At 35.4% G+C, this 24,161-nt stretch overlaps 3 protein-coding genes across 4 annotated transcripts; 1 reads left to right on the top strand and 2 right to left on the bottom strand.

The window, feature by feature from the left end:
* Nucleotides 1-1,086: 1,086 nt before the first annotated feature.
* Nucleotides 1,087-4,325, bottom strand: LOC133670779 (U11/U12 small nuclear ribonucleoprotein 35 kDa protein). Its single transcript, XM_062091393.1, has 8 exons — nt 4,115-4,325; nt 3,940-4,037; nt 3,817-3,868; nt 3,559-3,629; nt 3,316-3,406; nt 3,147-3,222; nt 1,978-2,056; nt 1,087-1,708 (listed from the first exon to the last, which is right to left on the bottom strand). The coding sequence occupies exons 1-8, from the start codon at nt 4,251-4,253 to the stop codon at nt 1,271-1,273; spliced, it is 1,044 nt and encodes a 347-aa protein (XP_061947377.1). The 5' UTR covers nt 4,254-4,325; the 3' UTR covers nt 1,087-1,270.
* A 301-nt stretch (nt 4,326-4,626) lies between these two features.
* LOC133670666 (biotin synthase, mitochondrial-like) lies at nt 4,627-8,493 on the top strand. The gene is made up of 6 exons (XM_062091223.1): nt 4,627-4,992; nt 5,078-5,257; nt 5,965-6,071; nt 6,386-6,591; nt 7,034-7,173; nt 7,909-8,493. The coding sequence occupies exons 1-6, from the start codon at nt 4,795-4,797 to the stop codon at nt 8,215-8,217; spliced, it is 1,140 nt and encodes a 379-aa protein (XP_061947207.1). The 5' UTR covers nt 4,627-4,794; the 3' UTR covers nt 8,218-8,493.
* Nucleotides 8,494-8,855: 362 nt separating this feature from the next.
* Nucleotides 8,856-23,068, bottom strand: LOC133671037 (isoleucine--tRNA ligase, cytoplasmic-like). Of its 2 annotated transcripts, none has more exons than XM_062091653.1 (27): nt 22,396-23,068; nt 21,843-21,908; nt 21,614-21,757; nt 20,861-21,069; nt 20,508-20,673; nt 20,242-20,352; nt 19,839-19,936; nt 19,161-19,239; nt 17,122-17,280; nt 16,646-16,735; nt 15,822-15,955; nt 15,222-15,381; nt 14,938-15,021; nt 14,592-14,804; nt 14,219-14,344; nt 13,253-13,390; nt 12,744-12,847; nt 12,556-12,619; nt 12,266-12,354; nt 12,045-12,186; nt 11,405-11,468; nt 11,257-11,324; nt 10,702-10,824; nt 10,208-10,273; nt 9,516-9,627; nt 9,336-9,436; nt 8,856-9,228 (listed from the first exon to the last, which is right to left on the bottom strand). In XM_062091653.1, exons 1-27 carry the CDS (start codon nt 22,927-22,929, stop codon nt 9,121-9,123), a joined length of 3,552 nt encoding a protein of 1,183 aa, XP_061947637.1. In that variant the 5' UTR covers nt 22,930-23,068; the 3' UTR covers nt 8,856-9,120. The 2 variants fall into 2 exon arrangements, with proteins under 2 accessions (XP_061947637.1, XP_061947638.1); XM_062091654.1 differs by having other exon boundaries at nt 9,336-9,427; nt 22,396-23,067.
* Between the last annotated feature and the right edge of the window lie 1,093 nt (nt 23,069-24,161).

Raw genomic sequence — 24,161 nt, 5'->3', positions numbered from 1 at the left:
AAAGAGATGGGAAAAATGAGAAATTTCTTGACCAGCACAAAGTGAAAATCCTCTTCATCACTTTTCTTGAAATAAGAAATTAAAAGAAAATGAATATATTAGCTTTTATAATTTCATTTATTACTTGTCTCTTTTTTTTTTGTAAAAAATAATATGGTATATTATTTCTTTCTTTTATTGTTAAAATTATAAAACAAATATTAAAAATTAATATGAATCAGTCATGAATATAAAATAAAACAATCACGGGTATAAATTTAATCATTTTTATTCTAATTAATAAAATTAAATATAAAATGAGGTGAGTTTATATAAATTTTAAGTTTAAAAAGTTTTTATTTAAAAGAATATACTTGTAATGTAAAATTATTATTAAAATTTTGTGTTATAGTTGAAGTTTTAAAATCGCAATTGTTGTTTTTATTTAACATTAACTAATCTCAGGGAGGATCTCGTTCACATTACTTCTAAGCATGTTTCTTTAATTTTTTTCAAAAAAAAATAGTTGTCGCCAAGTGCCGAAAGTTCTTTCCTTTTTACATAAACAATGGATCCATCTTTTTAGCATAGCAGAGCCCATGGCTGTGTTTGGATGACAGGAAATTAATTTCATTTAATCTTTAAGGCTTTCTTATATGTAGAGTAGATTCTGATCATCATATTTATTGATAATGATGAATTAAATGATAAAACCTTTATTATGAAAAGCCAAATTGTAACAATTAAGGATGGAAAAAAGAAAACCTCTGTTATGGTATTAAATTACATGAAAGAAAGAGGTGATTGGAAAATTGTCGCCATTTACTATTAATGACCAACCATTCTTGCACATGCTCCTACGTGAGCACGTGTGCTTCTGCTAGTCCTGAAAGTTTCGATCCTGAGAGTTGCAGTTACAATGGTCATCCTGAGAGTTTCTTGAAAGGCAAAGGACTACCATTATTTAGCAACAGGCACCATTTTATTCCCAGGAAGGAGGATGGGAGGCTTTGCCAAAAAGCTGCAGAAGAATATCGCCGAGTGCGGTGTCAAAATTTGATCTCATGTATGATATTGCCATGCCGACATGCTGATTGTTGACAGATGTTGTAGAAACTAACTTGGACATAAGAATTTTTCTTAACATTCAGAAGCGGGTCTTCAAATATGAAGAGAATGATTTAAAGGCTTAAGAAGTTCCAAAACACAATGCTCTCTCTCTATCTCAAAACAAATTTACATAAGCGGCCAGCCTGCAAATAATCAGAGAGTAAGGTAGCAATCCTGACTACTAGGCATCTTCCTTGCGTCTTTTATCAGAAGAACTCCCATATTTATGGCGCTTGCGAGAGCCTTCTTCCCTGTCCCTGGAGCTCCTTTTGTGAGTGCGCTCCTCCCTGTCTCTCAGCTTTTTGTGGGAGGGTTCTTCCATATCCACAGGGCTCCTTTTCTCATAGTGCTCTTCCCTGTCTAAAGAGCTCCTTTTGTGATGGTAACCACCCCTCTCTGGTGAGATTCTTCTGTGAGAGCGCTCTGATCTATCCATGGAGCTGCCTTTGTGGCGGTGTTCTTCCTTTTCAACAGAGTGCCTTTCACCGTAGTGCTCTTCCTTGTCCCTATAGCTCCTTATGTTAGAGGATTCCTCAGCCTCCTTATCTATGGAGCTCCTCCTGTGAGAACTTTCTTCCTTATCTCTGGAGCTCCGTTTTCTTCTAGGGGGTGATGGGACCTAAGACAACAGAATGAGGAACGAAAAGAAAATTATCCCATTTCTGTATTTAAGTTTTCTGATGCGAATCTAATTATTCTTGCATAGAAGATTCAAAGTGCCGTTTCAGTTGACTATTGATAACATAGATAATCCATACAATAAATCAAATACAAGAAAACTGTAAAAATCAGCAGCTCCAATAACATTGACCTAGAAAGAAAGCAAAAGGTATATGCTTAATCATGCATATCAACAAGACTCATACAACATGTCACAAGGAACAATACCTCATAGTGAGACATATATCTTCCCTCTGGTGGAGGAGGAATGCCAAGCCTCTTCAAATCATCATAAGGAATTGTTTGACTGCATGGTGGAAGAGTGTAAACCATTAACATCACAAGAGCATAGTACAGTTTTCATCATATAAGCATGAAATTCAGCTTTCCCAACAACCTTGAACCTTCTCAATATTTCACCAAATTAATCCTTCTTTCCTCACATCCAGCTTGATGCACAATGCCCATCAATACAAAGGAGCAATTAATAATGGATTTGCAACTAGTAGTTAATGTCTAGATCCAATTGTGAAACAAGAAAGCAGAAGAACCCAAATGCAATTCAGTATGCATGTTATAGTCATGTTGATCACCCAACAAATCCACCCTCATTGAATCCAACATCAGGGCACGTTGGTTTCTAACAACAAGCAGACCTTGTTTCCAAGAGACTCTGGTCAAGTTAAAGCACAGCTCAAGCTTGAATTGGGCATGACCTATATAGATTGCAGTCCCAGCCTGGAGGCTGGAAGGACTGGCTCAAGGTTTCCATCTTTGAAAGCAGTCTGATGACTGAAAATCTGCTAGTATTAACTTCTATCATGATGCATGAATTACTAAAATCTACAAGAACAGCAATATGCGTGTTTTGCAAACATATCGATGGTGAGATTCTGCTGACAATACATTGATCAATACATTGTTCCATGTATGTTGAAATTATTCAAAATCCCAGGAAATTACTAGAATCCATTTGTTTTACAGGAATACGAATGGCATTCCTTCATATAGAAATCCTCAAAAAGGATTATGAAGGAGAGTTCAAAACAAAAGAAAAATAAAACCATTTGTTGATTTTAAATCTATATGAAGTTAGGAACTAAAGCACCAATGCAACTTTGAGTTCCCAAGAAAAATTTAACGTTCATCTTCTTGTATTAAAAAACCACAAACTGGTGCTTTCTATGCTCTCCCATTCCATGCCATAACCCTCAATGCAGTTACACAATATGTGGAAACATTATATGACCAAACTTGGTGAATAGCTAAATCCGAGTTACCAACCAAAGATGATAGATGAAAACAATTCGAACAGTGCATAATTATTCATAGGATCACAAAACAATAAGCTTATCTAATAATTCAATGCAGAAAATAAAACAGTTAACAGCACATACAGAGGAGCTCGAAATGGCCTTTCCCGGCCCCCAAACCGAAGCTGTCCAGACTCCTTTCTACCACCAAGACCACCTCCTATCACAAATGAAGAGAAAAACAATATAGAATCCTTTATATGTTTGATCTTATGCAACAAAACTCTGCAAGTAAAGTAAATATCCAACTAACCTAACCTTCTTGGTATCCACCCAGGCATCAATTGTTGCCTATTATAGTCAACTATGATTTCAGAGTCATCAATATAAGAATGCTGCGCATCCTACATAGCATAAACAACAAAACAAACATCACACATTACATCAACTTCTTTCAATACCAACCCACTTTAACAACCTAATGTACTATTGCAAGATAATTTAAAGCAAAACAGAACAAAACATCACAGATCTAGCTCAAGACTAAATATAAAACCTTGTATGCACGGCGCATCTCCCTTTCAGTTTCAAATTCAACAAAAGCATAACCTCTTGATGCACCAGTCACTGCAAAATGAAACCAATAATATAAAACGAAAACCCCATCAAAACAAAAGGAACCCACAATCAATTATCAATTAAAACATCAAGACCAAGCAAATATCACAAACAAAACAAGAAAGAAAGAAAACCCCACAACAGCAAAAGAAACCCAATATGAAAAAACAGTCAAAGAAACAGTATTCAACATTACCAATGTGTCTAACCAATCTCAAGTTCTTCACTTTACCATACTTGCTCATTGCCTGAGAATGAAAACACTATTAGTAACTAAAAAAAATTATTTAAATTCTATGAAAAACATACAGTATTCCACCTTTCTAAGTGTATCTTCTGTAGTGAGATGTGAGAGACGCCCAACAAAGATAGTGCAGTAAGGGTCACCAATGGCCTTCGGATCTCCAAAAGGGTCATCTGCAAAAGATTGAATTTCTTATGTAAAGAAAAAAGAGAAATTGTGTGGACGAAAGTGAAATTTAGTGTTTACTTACAGAGACCGGCGGAGGAACAGAGAAGCGCACGGTAAATGGCGTTATCGTGAGGAGCAGTGTCGGTGCCGTCAATACTACCAGCTTGAATTGGGTGGTATGTCTCTGCGTAGAACACTGAGTTTATGCTGCGTCCACTCATCTGTTATTCCCACTCTCTCTTTCCCTCTCTGTTTTTTTTTTCCCCTTCACCTATGTCCAGTTTGTGAGTTTCGGTTCCGGGCTTGGGGACTTGGTTGGGGGTTTTATGGTTTGGAAAACATCATATTAGTCCCTCAACTATATACACCCTTTTATTTTGAGTCTTTCAACTACTGATTGTTTCAATTGGATCCTCCATCCCTTTTATTGTCTCAATTATATTCTTCATGTTGTTTAGAAATTTATTAAAATATTAATTTATTTTTTATATCTATATATTAAAATAATTAAAACAAAAACAATTTCAAAAAAAAAAATTTTCAAGCGCGTCCTAAACACACCCTTGAGCCGTTGAGGGTTAGGGTACTTTTTAATTTAATTTTCTAGTTGCAGCTCTCCATCTAACACTTCTTGTCTTGCCGGCTACTGCCTGTTGCTTGCTGACATCTAAAAGGCTGAAGCCCCTTCTGTTTACTTCAGTTTCTGCTCCTAGTTTTTAACGAGAAAAAAAAAAACAAGAACCAAACACGAAACAAGCAAGAATGTTGTCAATTAGATCAATCTTTAGACCACATATAAGACTAAATTCTATCACTCTCTCCTCATTAAGTTATTCATCCTCTTCAGCTGCAGCAATTCAAGCTGAAAAAACTATCAAAGATGGTCCAAGAAATGATTGGACACGTGAAGAAATCAAGGATGTTTATGACTCTCCTCTTCTTGATCTCCTCTTTCATGGGGTTAGATCTTTTTACTCAGTAATGTAGAAAAAAAAGGGTGTTTGTTATTTTAGTTGATTGTTGTTGTTTTGTTTTGTTTTGTCAGGCTCAAGTTCATAGATATGCTCATAATTTTAGAGAGGTTCAGCAATGTACTTTGCTTTCCATAAAGACTGGTGGGTGCAGTGAGGATTGTTCTTATTGTCCTCAATCTTCAAGGTATGATACTGGAGTCAAGGCTCAGAGGCTCATGACTAAAGAAACTGTTATGGAGGCTGCTAAAAGGGTGTGTTTCTTTTTTTTCTTTTTATTTAATCCCCTTTTTTATTTTGTTTTTTCTTATTTATGGTATTTAGGTTCACAAGAATCTTGAGGCAATTAGACACTTTCTGTTGCTGATGGCATTTGTGCTAAAACAATTTATGCTTATCTCTTATTTTGGTTATTATGTGATTCAATTATCTTACAAATTTTGAAAACATGCCCACGTTTAGATGGCTTCCTTAACGCAGCTTCTTAATTGATTGATTTGACGTGCATACCTCCTGGTTGACATTATTCTTAGATCCTTTCTGTGTTTTCCCTTTGTTAATTTGGGTACTAGAATTGAACGATTCTCGTCATCAGAAATGCACTAGAAGACAAGTTGTTTTCTTATATGATTAGCTTTGGTGTTCAGTAAAAGTTTCATGATTATGCCAGAACTTCACTTATCAAAGTAGCTGAAAAATGAAGGTTACACCTCAAGAAATGAACTCTCATTGTTCTTCATGCAATTTTGTTATTTGGCAAATTGATTGAATGTTTCTATTGGATAATCACCTGCTGATTAGTTGAATTTCTTCCCTCCCTTCGAGCTGATAGCCCCTATACTGATCACTGATGTTTTATCTGATCAAGTTCATGTTTAGTGTAGCAGGATGCCATTTTCTATTCTTTTGCTTATTTATTTGTTTGTTTGTATGATTTAGAACCTTCTGTATACTTTTTCAGGCAAAAGAGGCTGGTAGCACTCGTTTTTGCATGGGTGCTGCTTGGAGAGACACAATAGGAAGGAAGACGAACTTTAACCAGATCTTAGATTATGTGAAAGACATCAGGTAATGAATGCATCATTTATGGAAGAAATATATCAAAGCAAGGCATTTTGCTTAAGTTAGAAAACAGGTTTTCAAACTGCACACAATATTACAGTGCAAAGGTTATTCCCTAACCATGTTCCTACTGAAGTGGAATACCAAGAGAGGGAATTTGGAGAAATTTCTACACCTTGAGCTTTTTTAAATGAGGTAGCCACTTATGGCCAAGCTCATGCATTTACGGTCTTTAGAGTAGCCACTTCATGCAAAATGCTATAATAGCTCCTTTTCTCTCTAATGCTTAGTCTGTGACTGAAATGTCTGGTGCATATCAGGGATATGGGCATGGAGGTTTGCTGCACCTTGGGCATGCTAGAGAAGCAGCAGGCCGTAGAACTGAAGAAGGCGGGTCTTACAGCTTATAACCATAATCTTGATACATCAAGAGAATATTACCCGAATATCATCACCACAAGATCTTATGATGAACGCTTGGAGACCCTTCAACATGTCCGTGAAGCAGGAATTAATGTCTGCTCAGGTGATTGAATCAGCTTTTCCTGATATCTCCTCTCTTCTTAAATAGATTTTTGAAGAACAAAATCCAGTGCATTGTAAAAGAAGAGGAAATATTTAAATTGATTGATTTCTGTGGAGTTCATAGTGAAGATAGAGAAGAATTGCAATTTGAATATAAAGAACACAGTTTAGTTGGTATCTTTTGTTTTTCATGTTTTCCATCTTAAGTCTTTCAGTTGTATCATAATATAAGTTTAACTTGATATATGGATAGAGGAAATTTGGAAATTTGATCCATATTAAGATGCCTTTGATGGAAGTTTGGGGCTTGTTTTGATTTCAAAGTGAATCCTTACCTTAAGGTTATGCAACAGCATATTCTTCTTAAATTTCAGACAAGAATTCCTTTCACGATGGCAAAGGCAAATGCTTATCATGGAATCTGTCTGTTTTTCTGTTAATAGGAGGCATAATAGGGCTTGGAGAAGCAGAGGAAGACCGAGTTGGTTTATTGCATACATTGGCAACCCTCCCTACTCACCCAGAGAGTGTTCCAATCAATGCATTAGTTTCAGTGAAAGGCACACCTTTACAGGAACAAAAGGTACTTCTTATTCCTGTTTCTTACAAGTTCAGTATGGTGGTGGTTATAATAATCATTATGATTGGGCCTAATCATTTTCTGCAGATTTTCAATTTATCTTTGTTCTTCAGATTTGGTTCCCTGACAACTAATGATAGATGGAAATTAGAAACCATTATTTTATATGAAGTAAACTATTAAAACCGTAGGCAATTGCCCAAAACTACTACATCTTCGTGAAGTTATGAACTGATTACAGCTTTAGTTGCAAAATGAGAAGCCAGTAATATTAACTTACTCAAAATCTCTATTCAAAAAGTACTATAATGACAGAATAACAGCTTTCCTAACCATGCTATTGCATTCATTGACTCTCAATTAATTAGCTGTAGCTGCATTACTTGTCAAAACCCATGTTGGTATATTTTATCAATCACCTTTTGAAGCTGGCCTTGTTTTAGTTCTAGATCTCACAATATTCTTCGTATTCTTCAACCTCTTTTTATGCACATAAGAATTATTGGTTAAAATATAATCACTGGTTCGGATCATGTTTTTTCAATTAGCTTATTTTATGGCCTGGAGTATCTAGGTGATATCACTAGAAAATGATTGTTGGCCCACCTAGCTTCAACTTTCAAGTGAAGGTTCATATTTCTGATAACAGATAAAGATGGTGTTTAAAGGGGCTTTCTGAATTTAGCATCAATTTCTCTGAAGCTTAATAGATTTCATGTTTTCTGCCTTCTTGTTCAGCCAGTTGAAATATGGGAGATGATTCGAATGATTGGCACTGCACGTATAGTTATGCCGAAAGCAATGGTCAGATTATCAGCTGGGAGAGTTCGTTTCTCAATGTCTGAGCAGGCTCTTTGCTTTCTTGCTGGTGCCAATTCTATCTTCACTGGCGAGAAGCTCCTGACAACACCTAACAACGATTATGATGCTGATCAACTTATGTTCAAGGTTCTCGGTTTGATTCCAAAAGCTCCCAGTTTCTCTGGAGATGAAGAGAAGGCTTGCGAAGCAGAACAATGTCAGGAAGCAGTTTCTAGTTCAGGTTGAAATTACTAGTTAGAAGGGCTTCTGTATCCAATTTACTAGTTCAGGGTCATTGCTTTAATAGATTCCTTTTTTCCTTAGATAAAATTCTCTCACTCATGGCATGCAACAGATTTGGATTAGTATTGCATTGTAATCTCTTCCGGTAACATCCAAAAGTGGTACCATGTTCTGCAATTTTATACTTTGTTGCAGTAGTATTGTCATCCCATGTTTATGCCTTGAGAATAATGTAATTGTAACCTGTTATGAATATCTAAGTTTTCTTATGTTCTTGAAGGGGCCGCATCTTTCATTAAAGTGAAAATATACCAATATCTATGGAATATTACATAGAAACATAAGAAATTCTTCCCCTTTTTTAAGAAAACATACAAGTTCTTAAAATTGTATCCAAAGTATGTGTTTGTTCTACTAGTTTTTGTATCTAACCATGATTCTTCGCATGAATGACTCCGGTCCATTGAATGCAATTATTCTCTTTCAAATTCAAAAATAAAGTGTAAAAACTCAGATATGCGAAAAGAATTCGCATCATACTGACATGGAAACCAAACTGAACTTATGAAATTAAATTTGATGACAAGTCCAGAACTTGAATTAGTTGATGTTCATGCTATTGAACAATATTGCACGTGAACTGGAGAGAAAGGAGCATTTGCTTAAATATACTGTAATCAAAGCAGCACAAATTCAATGCCAACTAATGTTGGTTTTCATCCTACATTGACAAAATTGTTTTTAAACGCAGACATAGCTATACAACAAAAAAGAGTAACACTTCTAAGTTTAAGAACCCAGAACTACCATTTGGCTGGACAGAGATGTCAAATTTTTCATGGGGCTGGAATTTCTGTTACCAATAAAAAAAATCGTAAATCCCACATGACCCTATCAGAAAGAATCTTATCGTCCACCTTTTGTGCTTAAAACGGAGTCACCAACAGTTAAAAACACATGTTCTCCCAATACCACATTTACAGCAGGGAGGCCTTCAATGGTGTCAACAGTTATCTGCAAAGAAGGATGTACAAGTTCATTGAACAAGAGCTAACTAAAATCTAAGTGTTTATTTTCAATGATTCCTAGAAATAGAATATACAAGGGTTAAAGATCTAAACCTTTCCATCTCCAAGTTGAAATTCAGATTTCAAATTAGAATGATCCCTTGATAGCAAGTAAGTTTCTAGACCATGGACAGATTTTGTATTTCCTGAAACCACTGATTAATAGTAAGCGAGGGAATGGATAGGAAAGAAATGCCTAGAAGAGGGGAGGAAGAGAGAGAGAGAGAGACAGACCTCCATACAACGAAAGAATGGCATCAGATTTGAACACTAGTGCCGGCCTTGCCAAATATATGGTGAAGGACAGCTTGGAAATGTCATGGAAACTCTCCTCACCAAGTATAACCTGCAATTTAATTCATAAAAACATGCCAGAGAGAAATTACTGGAAACAACACCAACAGCTCTTGAAAATCCTGTTAAAAAAACCTTCGTTCTGAAAATACAGCTATCAATACTGCAAAAAGCATATTTCGGGACTTGATGTAGTCCTGCATTGCCCTACGAAATAGTTCCTAGTCTGGTAAGCCATGGGTTTTGGATTGTTTGATCAACAAGTCAGGGTCGACTGCCCGCCATATGTAAATTCAAGGACTAACAAGAAGCCAGAACAAATCAAACAAGGGTAACAACCCCAGCAGGCCTTGGAAGCAGTAGGTTCATGCCATGGCAGTTAAAATCTAAGTTAATTTTAAGTTGGACTTGTATATCGATGAAAGCACTTCAAGCCCTAGGCCAATGAATTATGTTATGCGAGATCGCCTTGCTCCAGCACGTGAATGGGATTTCAAAGTGGAGCAATGTACATTCAAAAGTAATGATGTTTCCAAACTGAACATGAACTTAACTTGGAAGTACAAGAGAAACAAAAAATCCTCAAACTAAAACATAAAAAAGGAAGTATTTTTTTTTCCATTGCAACTTACTGCATGTGGTGGCATAAATGTAGAAGAAAGCAATGGGGAACCAATTGCATCCCTAATATAGAGTTCCTGCGAATAAAAAATGCAACTTCAGTTATGAAGCACTTGAATTGAAAACACTTAAATATCACACTGATGCAACAGAGTGCTTGGTTTATATATATAACTACTCGGAGGATATAGTTTTTCAGCTTAAAAATACTTAAGACCACTAGGATGATAGAGTTTTTCATATGTTGGATAAATAATAAACTTCACACAATGCACACTCAAAAGATCTTAGAGATTAAAATTTAATGTGATTAACAATCCTATCAACAATCTATTATTTAGCCATTTGAGTGTGGAAGTGGAGATGGAAAATAACTAAAGCTTAAAAATTGAGACCAAGACAAATTAGATTTAAAAAACACAGCGATAACTACTTAGCAATATTCATGAAACTAATATGTAAAAAATAGAGCACATGAGGAAGAAGGATTATATGTAAGCATTACCTGTGAATTCAAGACCTGCTGGGAGATTGATTTATCTTCATCCAGAGATTCAAAGTAAACCTCAACCGCATCTGTAGGTTCAAGTCCAGTTTTTTTCCTCAATTTCTGAATTCTATTCACAACCTGCAATTGACAGACAACCCAGTCATCAAGCATCACACATCCTTTAACCAATGTCGGTCCACAAAGCAACTTCCTTTAATCAATGAATTAAAGAAAAGGTCAGAGGGTTTCCATTTAAAAATCAGAATATGATGAAAAGGACATGGTAAGCAAAGAATTTCAGAGAGAACAACTTCCTTTAATCAATGAATTAAAGAAAAGGTAAGAGAGTTTCCATTTAAAAATCAGAACATGATGAAAAGGTCATGGTGAGCAAAGAATTTTAGAGACAAAATGGTACACGTGATGTAATAAATTTGACAAACAATTTCATATCCTTTTCAAATAAAATAAATTTCTAGTAATGCAAGATACATGAAACTTCTATAATTCTGTTCCTGAAAATGATTGAAATAAGTAATCACATATACTGACTGCCTATTTGAGAGATACCTCACGAGCAACACCAGCCTCGTATAATGACTCATCCAGACGCAAATCTAATATTACCAAAACATCACCTGAAACATTGGACACCAAACCTTGAGTCATGCACCAATAACATATAATATCAAAAAAGAATTGCATTTCTAGTTCCTACCATCTCCAGCAGCATCAACCTCCCTATCTGTCAAACCATCAGGGCATTTGAATTCCCGAACAACCTGAGAACTCATAAGAATGTGTAAATCACTAAATTGGCACGACAATGATGGAAATGAATCAACAAAGCCAGACTAGAATCTAAGAACTCCATCCAGCTGGGGACTCAAGCTTAGTTGAGTTGAATTTCAAGACCAAACTGAGAGATTTTAACAACAATCAACTTGAGGTGGCTAACATCCTGCATAGGGATAACCAAAACATGGGCACCATGCCCACCACTACTAGTTTATATAGTCCACTGTCCACCAATAATTTCAAAAGTTCATTCATCCAAACAAGACAAAGATTAAGGAGTTTCAAGAAAAAAATGGGGGAAGCAAATGGAAACTTTTCCTCTGCAACTTACTCTAGCAGCAAAACCATTCCATCTCATAAAGATTGTTGTAATACGTAAAAAGACAAACTGTTCAACACCCCATGATCTTTCCAAGAAACACACCTAGGTTATTTCCATCAGCGAATCACATTGCACAAAAGTAACTACCATTTCATCAGCAGGGCAAAAACTCCTTTGCCAAATATATGGATGCATGATAACATAGAAATATAGATTAACACAACAAGAAAAGAAGCACCTTAATATCAGACAGTTTCAGACAATGTGAAGCAATGGTAACTTCTCCAGCTTTCTCAAATTCCAAAATATCCATCTGAGACATTGCTTTAACTTCTTTGGCAACAACCCCCATAGACTTTCCAAGTCGCTTACCTAACACGCTAAAAGAGAATAACCAAAAATCAATTACACAAGCACAGGAAAGTACAAAAAGCTTTGTAAGGATATAACAAGGCATACCTAAACTCAGGCTCCGCACGCAAAGAAGCATATTTCAGAGTATCATTACATGGAATAAGAGATCTCACATTGAGTTCCTCGAGCACATACTACCATGCAAACAGAATACACGACTCATAAAACATTTGGGATACAAATAACAACAGACATCAAATAACCAAGAAAATGAACATAAGCAAGAAAAAATTAGGAATTTTGGTAGAATACGAGCTTAAAGAAAAACATTTATTTGATTGGCTAAATCATATAATGACATAGTGATATGGATAGTTTAGGAATAGAGCAAAAACCTCCTTCAATTTTCCAGCTATGTCATCAAGAAAGTCCACATCAGGATGAACTACTATCATCTCCCTGCAGTTTGTAAAGAGGAATATAATGAAAACAATGAGGTAAGGAATGAACAAGAGGAAGTCGAAAGTAAATGTGGTATATAACTAAAAGGACAGATGAGTGAGGGATGAGCTTATAGGAGTACCTTAATGGCGATTTAAGAGGCTTGTTGTGCCGTTCACGGATATTGCGAGCAAGATCAATAATGGTCATCATTCTTGCAACACTCTGTTCAATCCGTTCATTCCTCTACAGTGGCAATAAATGTAATATAATTGTTTCAAAAGATGATCATTTTAAAGAGAGAGAAAAAGACTGTAAAATTGTCTAAATGTTAATATAAATCAAACAGAGCTTAGACCCTTAAATTGAAGAGGGACTGGACTTTATGCTTAAAAGCTTGCCAAAATTAGTTGGAAATTTTACAAAAAAAATGGTCCAAAAATAAATATAAGTTAAAAAAAAATATGGGGCATTGTTTTTCTTAGAAAAAATCATGAATCTTGGATTCTCCAAATTCATAATTCCACAATTTGAGTAGATGGTGCCTGGATGCTCAGCATGACCAAAGATTGGCAGCCTAGAAACCATAAAGAAGTTCAAAAAGTTAATCTACTAAACAAAATGAGCTTGCTGCAACAGAGATATAAATACCTCCCCCTCTACTTGAGGAAAGCTGCAATAGTGAATACTTTCCTCTGATCCAGTACAAACTCTCCGCATATTTTGATACAGACCTTCTGAAAAGAAAGGTGTGAATGGCGCCATCACCTTACATGATATTAAAAGCACCTGAAAACCAATCACACTGTCAATGAGGGCATCTTATCAAAACAATCAGGCAACCTAATAAACAGTGAATAACAATAATTGGTAAAAGATTAGCCTAAGAATGCCTTTGAAGCAGCACCACGCATTGGTGTCCAAATGTGAAAAGTAGGCAAGGGTTTCATATTTTTTTGAGGACTAGTGTGGGGACAAAAAAAGTTAGTCCAAGAAATAGACCAGAATGAGGGAGTTATTATTTGTTATTTTAGAACCTGCAAAGGATCTGACCCCGCATCAACAAAAGCAACTGATAACATTTTAAAGCAGAGATAATAATACTTGATTGGATTTTATTCATGGTATGATTGGTGACAAAGCATCTTGAAAAATGGTAAGCTTATCCCAGGGTTCACCATGAAGCATTGACAAGTGGTACTACATATGTTTCCAAGATGGAAGAAGACTTAATGAATCAAGTACTCAATTACAAGCTTGTAAACTTTGAAAAGAAAGGCATGTAACCTTTAAGGATATAACTAGAAAAGGAAACTGCAATGTTGAGAAGAGAACTGAGAAGGTATGAAATGAACTCAAGAAGAGAACCTACTTCAAATCAGATGATTGCAAACCTTCTATACAAGATGCATATCCACATCCAAGGAATTCCAACAAACAATTAGGTTTAATGAAAAACTGTTCTGCACATGCAGAGTATCAACCATAAAGCAGGCACTAACTTGTAATGAAACAATTAAAAAGAGGAACTATGCCACCTATGCTAAACAAGATGAAAATGTGAGCAATTTTGGCTGTCATAACACAAAATAGAAATTAGCACAAAGTAAATCATACATTGTATAAAGTTGATAGAGCTGTTCGGCAGTCTTCTTCCCCAGTACGACCTTTTAATCTTTTGCGGTTGAATCGCACATAAATATTTGTAAGGTTGTCAAGAAACTTCAAGAGATAAGGTACCACCTGCAAAAGATGTATTTGGAAAGATATGTATAAATGCTATAAGACATTAATTAATGCTTTTATCTCCATGTGCCATATGAGCTTTTTCAAGTTCTAAACCATATTCCATATATATTCAAGGTAAGATATGAGTTTTAAAGCATATTTTATAAGATGAGTTAATTCTTCATCTTCAAGTTCCAGTTCTATATACACTCAAAGAAAACCCAAATACTAACAGCAAAGTAATGGTTTAAAAACAGCTAACCGTGTAAAGGCGGTATGCATTCATTTCTTGGTGAACAAAATGAACAAGACTCTGGGTAGCTGAGTTTATCCACTGATCAAGCACATTGGATGAATTTTGAAGAGTTCCAGCGTCAATAGGAGTAAATGGTGCAAGCCCTTCAGCCTCTAGCCTCTTTGCATTCTGTACAAGGAACCGATAAGCATTGTACCACGGGAGGAACACGTCTTTGACCTGGATAGAAATAAAATGATTGATTATGCTAAGAGCCAAGTCAACGTAAAAGCAAAACATAAATTAAGAAATTTGATATAAGAGAAGATGAGAGGGTAAAGAAATTCCATCCAAAAAAGTTTGAGATACTCACAACACTAAAAACACCTTCCTTTTTGAAACGCAAGGTCTCTGCACGCACAACTGGAGAGTTTATCAGGTATAATCGTAATGCATCCTGTACAGCAGCCATCCATAAAGCTTAGTAAGAAAGAAATGAAGTTCTAATAAAAACCACAGAAAACAGGGACAAGCAAATTGCTGGCCAAATAGAAAACACCTTTTATTTTAAAAGATGGATAATTAACACTTTATAGAAAGAACCTATGCAATTTTATTTTAAAAGAAACTAATTAACATGTTATAAAAAGAACTTACAGCTCCATAATCATTAATAACTTCCATAGGTGATGGATAATTTTTCAAACTTTTACTCATCTTCTTTCCATCCTCAGCCAGGACAAGTCCATTGCAAATGAGATTCCTAAACGCAGGCTTCCCAAATAATGCAGTAGACAATACCATGAGAGTATAGAACCTGCAATACAAAATAAATATCCATGATCCGACTCGCTCAGTCTTCTGAATAACTGTTGTTGCCCAAGTGACTGGCATGGAAACATGAACTCGCTCCCCATGTATATTGAAATTCCCAAGCAATCAAGAAAATTTTGCGCCAGAAAATATGATCTATGGAAGGAAAATAAACATACAAGTGAAACTTCCAAGAAAAATATTGCACCAGAAAGATTTTAAGGACTTTTTTCTTCTTTGGTGGAGAAAGAACCCCAAGGACATCATATTAAATTGTTTACTTAGACATAAATGAAATTTCCACGAATTAGAAGAGACTGTATCTCCTTATGTACTTCAATTTTACTATGCTTGGTACAGACTCAATGTAATTTGCTTGAAGAAATTGCTATTAAAACTCAAATATGTAACTGATTATGAAGTATCTAAAACTAAGGAACCAACCATCCACGAGTTTGATCTAGCCCTTCAGCCACAAAATGCCCAGGAAAATTTTTCTCAAAAAGTTCAACATTCTCAAATGGATAATGGATATAAGCATAAGGCATCGACCCACTCTCAAACCAACAATCAAATACCTGCAGAAATTAAAACATTGAATCAAAAGATAAGCAAACTATGCATAAAATATATTCAATAATGCATATAAAATAATATCCAAAATGTGGTAGTTTAGTCAAAAGAAACACTCTGCAGTAGTACAGTAGGGGATATAACAAAGAAGATTGCTACATTAAGAACCAAAAAGTGCGGGAAGCATGCATTCATGGACTAATTTCTAGGCGAGACAAGTGAACAAACAGACTAAAATTCTCAGGGCAGTGATGGAAGCAAAAGGCAAGTCAAGTACAGACAGTATTTTCAAAACCAATTCAGAATTAACCCAAGTCCTCCCCTTGCTTTATTGAGAACAAAAAATATGTAAAGTATGCAAGCCACTCCTATTTAGTCAAGACAAATGAACAGAGTGAAATTATTGAGCCAGGCCAGGCCAAGAATTTAAGTTAAAATGAAGACAGGTACAACACTTTTAAACTGATTCAGAGTTGGAGGCAAAGCAATATAATTGCTTCCCAGATTTTACAAAACCTATTCAACTATACTGCATAATCAATAGATAGAAACTAGAAAAGGCAATACTTTCATTAAAAATGCAATGTTGTCAAGAGGTTCCACTTTTGAATTACAGCTACAATCATCCAGAAAAAATAAAATAAAAAATAAAACAGGGGGGGATTCTATTAAAAAGCCCAGATCCAGTAGCTTACATCCTCAACACGTCGAAGCACACCAAATTCAGGACCTCGACTGGATGGGATTGTGATGTGATCAATATTATGACGATGCAGATCAAACACCTGCAAGATGAAAAAAATGCAGTAAGACATGTATCTTTATAGCTGTAACATTATTCACATGGATATGCACAACGACAAGCTGGATAGGCATGATGCACAACCACGAGCTCGACAGACATAAAAAGGATGCATGAACATATAGATAACAGGTGAAAGGAATGCAGCCCATATGATCACTAGGTGATAGATAGCTGTTAACAAGGCCATGGAATCATACTAACTGCATGATCCATAAGATGGCACCAAAAAAGAATGTGCCTGTCAGTATAGCCATAAGTCACTAACGCAACCAATCCATGGAGGATAATAAACTCAAGTAAAGGAAAGAAAAGAGTTGACCTGCATCAACCAAGAGAAGAGAAGAGAGAGAGAGAGAGAGATCATACCTTAACACCAGAAAGCTTCTCAAGTTTAGCAATAGAATCCATGACTATTACTTCTTCACCATCATCACTCATCCATACAGGTAGAGGAGTGCCCCAAAATCGACTTCTACTAACTGCCCAGTCTCTAGCATTTTCAAGCCAGTTGTGAAACCGTTTCTCCTGTTATATTTGTCCAAGAAAAGAAAAGAAATAAGACTAAAACTTCAACATTGCATGAAAACACAGTTTATCATTTCTGATTGAGCACAATATCATAAAGACAGCCACTTTCAATACTTGTCAAGATCCAAATCTTCAAAGTAAGTTGAGGTTACAGCCATTAATATTGGAAGTCAAAACACTCGTGGTCAACCAGTTTGTGAAGATCACATAGAAAAACATGATTCCCAGAGAAATGCAAATTTTTTAATCTGTACACCATAGTTCAAGTCTGAGTCCATGAAGAAAAAAAATGCACAACACACCACCAAATTGTTTCATTCATCTGATCCATATCTAATGTTTGGATGATCTGGCAGATGTATAAACTGGCAAACGGTAACTACAGAAAAAAGCATTCAACTCCTGCACTCAGTTTCCAATCAAACATAGCAGCATGCAGAAATTGACCACATAAGAAAAATTTATACGAGTTAACTTATCCTCATTTGAGCAGTGGAAGGCTTCCACTTTCTCACTAAACTTAAGCCACCACGATCCTCAGCAGGGATGAACTCCCGATAGTTCTCTCTTAACCATCAAGCATTGCTATCTACAATGGAACACCAACTACACTTCCAAAGAACAGATATAAAATTTTCATCTACCTAATACCAGATCTAGATCGCGGTAAAGGTGCAACAAAGAGTATTCCACTGTAGTTAATATGTGGCAGATGGGTATAGGCTTAGTCTGTCTGCATTTAGATCGAAGGTAACCTTCACAGCATCACAGGGCTCGCCTATACAAAGCATTTGTGGTACGGATGCTGGGACATCACTAATAAGCTTCAAAACTTACACTTTTGTCGCCTCTTCAAATATTAGATGTTAATTTCATTTCATTAAAGCAAATTAGATTTAGATCAAAGGTAACCTTCACAGCATCACAGGGCTAGCCTATACAAATCATTTGTGGTACGGATGCTGGGACATCACTAATAAGCTTCAAAACTTACACTTTTGTCGCCTCTACAAATATTGGATGTTAATTTCATTTCATTGAAGCAAATTAGAATTAATAACGATTTTTAGCTTTTCCTTCCCTTTGTTTCTTCATCTCAAGCCTTCTTTGATCATGTACAGCAACAAGCTTCACATTGAATCATCAAATATAAGGTTTCAAAACTTGCACTATCACAAGTTGGGAGAGAGCAAAAGCACCACTAATTGCTATGCAACACCCCAGATCACAATTACAAACAAAATATCTCACCTATTATAACGCTTAAGTACAAAGAATCTTATCACTTGCTCAAGTTCACTACTTAGCGTGTAAAACTACGAATTTGGGTTGAGGACTCTGCCAGTAGACTTTGCAATAGCACAGCACATCATAAGCCCTCGTTTTTTATGTGCATGTGGCCCATATTACAGAATTAGATCTGTTACCCTGCTTGCATGTCCCTCTAACTACACAGGTTTCACTTCTGGAGGGATCACATTCCTCTCACCAGATTGAGGACAAGAATCAATTGCTTAATTCATTATGTAAGTCAATCTTGACACGGGCCAACCTTGTCAAAACTCAACATATGCATATTCATGATTGAGGAGCAGCTACAGAGTATATCATCTCTTTTTTTTTTCCTTTGTTTAGCAACTTTAAGCCCATTAATATCATTCATTCATAACATTACTGGTAAGAAACGTTTATATAAAAAAATATTGCATCACTCAGAATTTAAATTCTAACAAGAAAGAGAAAAACCAGAATAAGAAGGGGTAGAATGCAACATTTCACACCAAATATAAATCTTCTGACCAGACAGACCATCATCTCATAATGGAAGACAAGCACAACCAACAAAAGAGGAAGAGGTGCAGGAATACAGTTCTTACCTTTACATAATCAGGAACCCAGTATGTTTGTTTGTTGCTTTCTAACAGTTGCTCTTTTATTTCTTCCACTCTAATAAACCTAAACAGAAATTCAATAGCACAGCCCCATTACAATAAATACAGCAAGTTGGAAAGATTATAAACCACATAAAATGATAACAAAGGCAGGATGTTGCCTAAGCAGAAGATCCATAACAAAAGTGATTACATTATGCAGTACAGCTCAAAGTGAAATATGGAGAAGAAGCAATAGTAAAAGGATTATAAACTGAAACAAAATATAGATATACATATATAATGTAACAAAACTGAGATTTTAAAAACTCAGTAACATTAAGATAAAAGAAAATGCTACCAAATATTGTACAACGAGGACAAATACATTAAGGGAGAAAAGATGCAGACAATGTGCAACTCAACATGCAATGAACAAACAAAATTCAGCTAGCTGCAGTTTCTTTTTTCCCATTTGGATGGAAAATATTCTGATGGCAAGCACAAGTGTTCATAAAATTCCTTTGGGTACTAATGACAAATGACAGATTAGAATTTTCAAAGAAAAAGAAGAAGAAATACATATTAAACACACTTCAAAATGAATCAAGAAGTATTGGCTTCAAAAAAATAGCAGTATAAGTAGATGGCAGTGCACTGTGGGATGAAATAAAATAAGCTTACCAGCTTGGAACAGCTCTATAAATGAGAGGTGTATCAGATCTCCAACAGAAGGGATAGGAATGCATAAAGCTCCCAGACTTAACAAGCCTGCCTTTTGCCTGATCAAACCAATAATTTTCATAAAGAAAAACAATCAGACCAGAAGCACAAAAAATGAAAGGAATGTGGCAGCAACATCCACCAAAACCACAGGCTCTTGACATTAGACTTGGTATCAGCAAACAAAACTTGTTTCACAAAATGTTCCTTATTTCTAATAATATCAAACAAGCTATTGAAAGCAACTGCAAAGTAGCTCTACAAATAATCTCATTCAGAGGTATGGCGTGTTCCTCTACATCATGAAATCGCTCTCTAAATAAATGAGTTGCCATACTTTCATCCATGCACATGAAAGCCTCACCTTCACTGCTTCAATGATATCCTTGTCTGCATCCTTGACATAGCGCCCACCGAAATCAGTAATTTTTTCAATGAAGCAGCCATCATCATCAACAGCTACAATCAAATTCTCCTGCAAAACAGGAAACAATACGATATTATGAGACAGCAGGAAAGATACATAAGAATTGCAAAAGATAGCCTAACATAGAACAACTAAGCAAACTGATATTAAGGGATGTTCACAGCTACATAAGTGAAACCACAGGTTTGGCATATGACAACAACCTTACTGAGTATTTGATTTCCAATGCAAACACGGTAATCCTCTTCACCAAATGCAGGAGCACAGTGAACAATGCCAGTACCGCTGTCATCAGTCACGTAATCATCGGCAACAACTCTAAATGCAGTGTCAGAGAACTCCATGAAGTAATTGAATAGCGGCTCATACCTGCAAAGCATAATCTCTCTCAGAAAATCAACAGTCTGATACCAAACATCCAGTAGCATGCATTGTTCACACACGCAAGATTAAAGAAAAAAAATAATACAAGTATTCGTCACAAAGTGATAAGGAAACTGCTAAGAGTGCATGTGAAACGGATGAAAGATCAGACAAAAAAGAAAGGATGGCTCACTTCTTATTCACCAACTCATTGCCCTTGACTTTCTCCAACAAATCATAAGAATCCATCAAGTTTTCAGCCTTCCCACTCTTAGTTTTAGAATTTGATATCTTTGAACCACCAGCAGGTCCATTTGCAGTTGATTTTGGCTTCTCAACAGGAAGTGCTGACAGCCTACATTCAGCAACTACATAGACTTTTCCAGTGTACTTGTTACGAACCTGGATTTTGTTTCGCAATGCACATCAAAAAATAAAGTACCAGCATGTTCAACAAACAAATTAAGAAAAACAACATAAGGGATATCAGCAAAAACACGACGTCCAATGCAACACCTGAAATTCTTTTTGAGGTGTCAAAACAAAGATCTAGGAATCTTTAAGAACATCTAAAAGAGAAAATTACAGCTTCAACCACTGATTTAGAACTAATTGATAAAAATCACATTTCATGACCATTCACACACATGCCTAGAGCATGTGATACAGCCTTAAGCACATTTTCACAAGCTTCATGCTTGAACTTATGAACTAGCAAGGCTACACAATGGGATGTGGCTAAAATGGTTCAACATGCTAATGAGAATTGGGAAAAGAAATGAGCCGCCGAGTATAACATATCTAACCCAGGATCTTGTATTACAGAAATAGAAGGAATGAATTTGCAACCTAAGACAATGTTCAATTGTATGACGTGCTGCATATTTGAAGTGCTTATCCTCTCCTTTTTCCAAATAATCCACATCAAGAAGTCAAAGATAACAACCTTGATATAGTCAAAATTTCCATTAACGCAAAGGGCAAGATTACTGGGAAGAGTCCATGGCGTAGTTGTCCATGCAACGAAAGCTGCATTGTGTGGATCATCAACAATTGGAAATGTGACCATTATCTCAGGATCAGGTACGTCCTGCATCACACCAGGAGTGTCAAAAGGATAGATTACATAAGTAGGTTAATTTATAAAGCAAATCACAAAATTAGAAATCACAAACCTTATAATTCTGCTGAACTTCAAAATTTGACAGCACAGTTTTGCAACCTGTACTGTAAGGCATGACCTGTAAAGAACCAGTAAAATCATCATAATCATTACAAATACGACAAAATAAGGAAAGGAATCAAAATATTCACACCCCAATTAAGGGAAGGACTCAGCCAACATAACCAGATCAACCTTAACAAGTGAAAAAAAATAAACATTTTTCTCTCCAGAACAATGAAACACCCATTTGACAGTGATTCTATTTCAACGATTCAATTTGAAAAATATCAAAATCTGGTATACATATAGTAACGCAATGATGCTATATGAGCAAGACTTTTTATTTCATAAATCCAAAACTCAAAAGCAGAAATGATACAACATTTGCAAAATCTCCAATACTAATATCAAAGATCAACACAGTAAACCTTGTAATCAAACAAAAACCATCATTAAAACAAATCTATTTCTCAAAAAAAAACGAGCAAATAATCAAAATCACCATAAACCCACAAAACAAAAACCATCAAATCAAAACAAAACATAAAGCAACAAAAACCCACCTTAAAACCCTTGTAAACAAGCCCTTTCTCAAACAACTTGGAAAAAACCCACCAAACACTCTCCATAAACTTCAAATCCATGGTCTTATAATCATTCTTAAAATCAATCCATCTCCCAACTCTAACAACAACTTTCTCCCATTCCCCCACGTACCTTGTAACAATCCCTCTACACTCTTCATTGTACTTATCAATCCCCAATTTCAACACCTCATCCCTTCTCTTAATCCCTAATTTCTTATCAATCTCAGCTTCAACTGGCAATCCATGGCAATCCCATCCAAAACGACGTGTCACATGGTGCCCTGTCATCGTCTGGTATCTGGTCACAATATCTTTGATTGTACCGGCTAAAATGTGTCCATAGTGAGGTAACCCAGTGGCGAACGGTGGACCGTCGTAGAAGATGTATTCAGGGAGGTCTTTGGTGCGTTCTAATTGGGTTTCAAAGGCCTTGATTTCTGACCAGAAGGAGAGGATCTTTTCTTCTTGCGTTGGAAAGGAGAATTCTTTACCTTCACAGACTTCTTCCATGGCGGAATTGAAGAGGAATTAGGGTTTTTTGGGGAGGTGGAAAAGGTGGCGGAGAGGGTTTATGTGTTTTATGGCTTGTGAGTAACGCTGGAAGTGATGCTAAGCTACCACAAAAAGTCAGAAATGCTGAAACAGCGAATTGGATGCTTGAGAACCTTTTTATGCTATAAATTGGTACCCAAGGCATGCTGTAGACTACAAATTCATCCCTGAACTTCTTTCATATATTGTCAAGCCCACTTTTGGTATTTCACACCTAGACTAAGGGCGTGTTTGGTCAATCACGGTTTTCAAAATGTACGGCAAAATTTTGCATGAATTTCGTATAGAACTCTCTTGAAATATTGGTTACAAACAAATTATAAAGTGTAGCTTTTTTAAATTTTATTTTTTAAAATCATGAATGCAAAATTACCATAAAGACTAGATATATGAGCTTGTTTAGAGTGTGGTTGTGGTTGTTTTTCAAAATATTTTTTATTTGGAAATGCATCAAAATAATATTTTTTTATTTTTAAAAAAATTATTTTTGATATCAACACATTAAAATAATCTGAAGATACTAAAAAATATATTAATTTAAAGTAAAAAAATAAAAAAAAAATTAATTTTTTTAGAACTATTTTTAAAATATAAAAACAAGCATACCTTGCAGGAGGAATAAATAGCTCTTCAAAATGGTGAAATAAAAGGAAAAATATATTTGCTACAACAAAATTCAATTTTTTATGTGTTTCAGACCGGTTACAAGACTAATCAAATAAACCAAGCTTAATTCGAGTAAGATTTAATTAAAATTAAAATATTTTTATTGAATACTAGAGTCCAAATATTAAATTTAAGTCGAGCTATGATTGTTGTTTTAGTTTAATAAAATTATATTATGAAATGTGAAACATAATGGTGCACTTAATAAGATTACATTGCATTTATTAAGTATGGAGATTTTATGCTTTTGTCAAGTGTAATTAAGCAAAGGCTTTTTGTATTTTATCTTGAGCATTGCAAATTTGTTTTCGATAATTTAGAAAGATATAGTTAGGCTAATCGAATTGTGAATTACATCAATTATGTATATGTAAGATCTAAATTTTTGATCTAAATTCAAGTCTAAATCAACCCAAACCCAACTTAAAATAACATACATATACAAGAAAAAATTACAAGAGAATTGTTTTTATCTCTTTTAATTCTGGTGGTTGTTGTGATCCTCTTCTCACCAAACCAATTAT

This window comes from Populus nigra, chromosome 13, assembly GCF_951802175.1.
Source record: "Populus nigra chromosome 13, ddPopNigr1.1, whole genome shotgun sequence".
In the NCBI taxonomy this organism is placed as follows: domain Eukaryota; kingdom Viridiplantae; phylum Streptophyta; class Magnoliopsida; order Malpighiales; family Salicaceae; genus Populus; species Populus nigra.
The sequence above is the reverse complement of the archived record's forward strand: the minus strand, read 5'-3'. Positions and strand labels throughout refer to the sequence as shown.

Coding starts and splice junctions, on each gene's coding strand:
- LOC133670779 (XM_062091393.1), bottom strand. CDS start 4,253: ATGAGTGGACGCAGCATAAACTCAGTGTTCTACGCAGAGACATACCAC. Junction 3,630..3,816: donor GAGATTGGTTAGACACATTG/GTAATGTTGAAT, acceptor TTCATTTTGCAG/TGACTGGTGCATCAAGAGGT. Junction 1,709..1,977: donor GATATATGTCTCACTATGAG/GTATTGTTCCTT, acceptor CTGTTGTCTTAG/GTCCCATCACCCCCTAGAAG.
- LOC133670666 (XM_062091223.1), top strand. CDS start 4,795: ATGTTGTCAATTAGATCAATCTTTAGACCACATATAAGACTAAATTCT. Junction 4,993..5,077: donor TTGATCTCCTCTTTCATGGG/GTTAGATCTTTT, acceptor TTGTTTTGTCAG/GCTCAAGTTCATAGATATGC. Junction 6,072..6,385: donor GATTATGTGAAAGACATCAG/GTAATGAATGCA, acceptor GGTGCATATCAG/GGATATGGGCATGGAGGTTT.
- LOC133671037 (XM_062091653.1), bottom strand. CDS start 22,929: ATGGAAGAAGTCTGTGAAGGTAAAGAATTCTCCTTTCCAACGCAAGAA. Junction 21,070..21,613: donor GAAATTTTGACTATATCAAG/GTTGTTATCTTT, acceptor AACAAAATCCAG/GTTCGTAACAAGTACACTGG. Junction 9,628..10,207: donor CATTTATGCCACCACATGCA/GTAAGTTGCAAT, acceptor ATTAAATTGCAG/GTTATACTTGGTGAGGAGAG.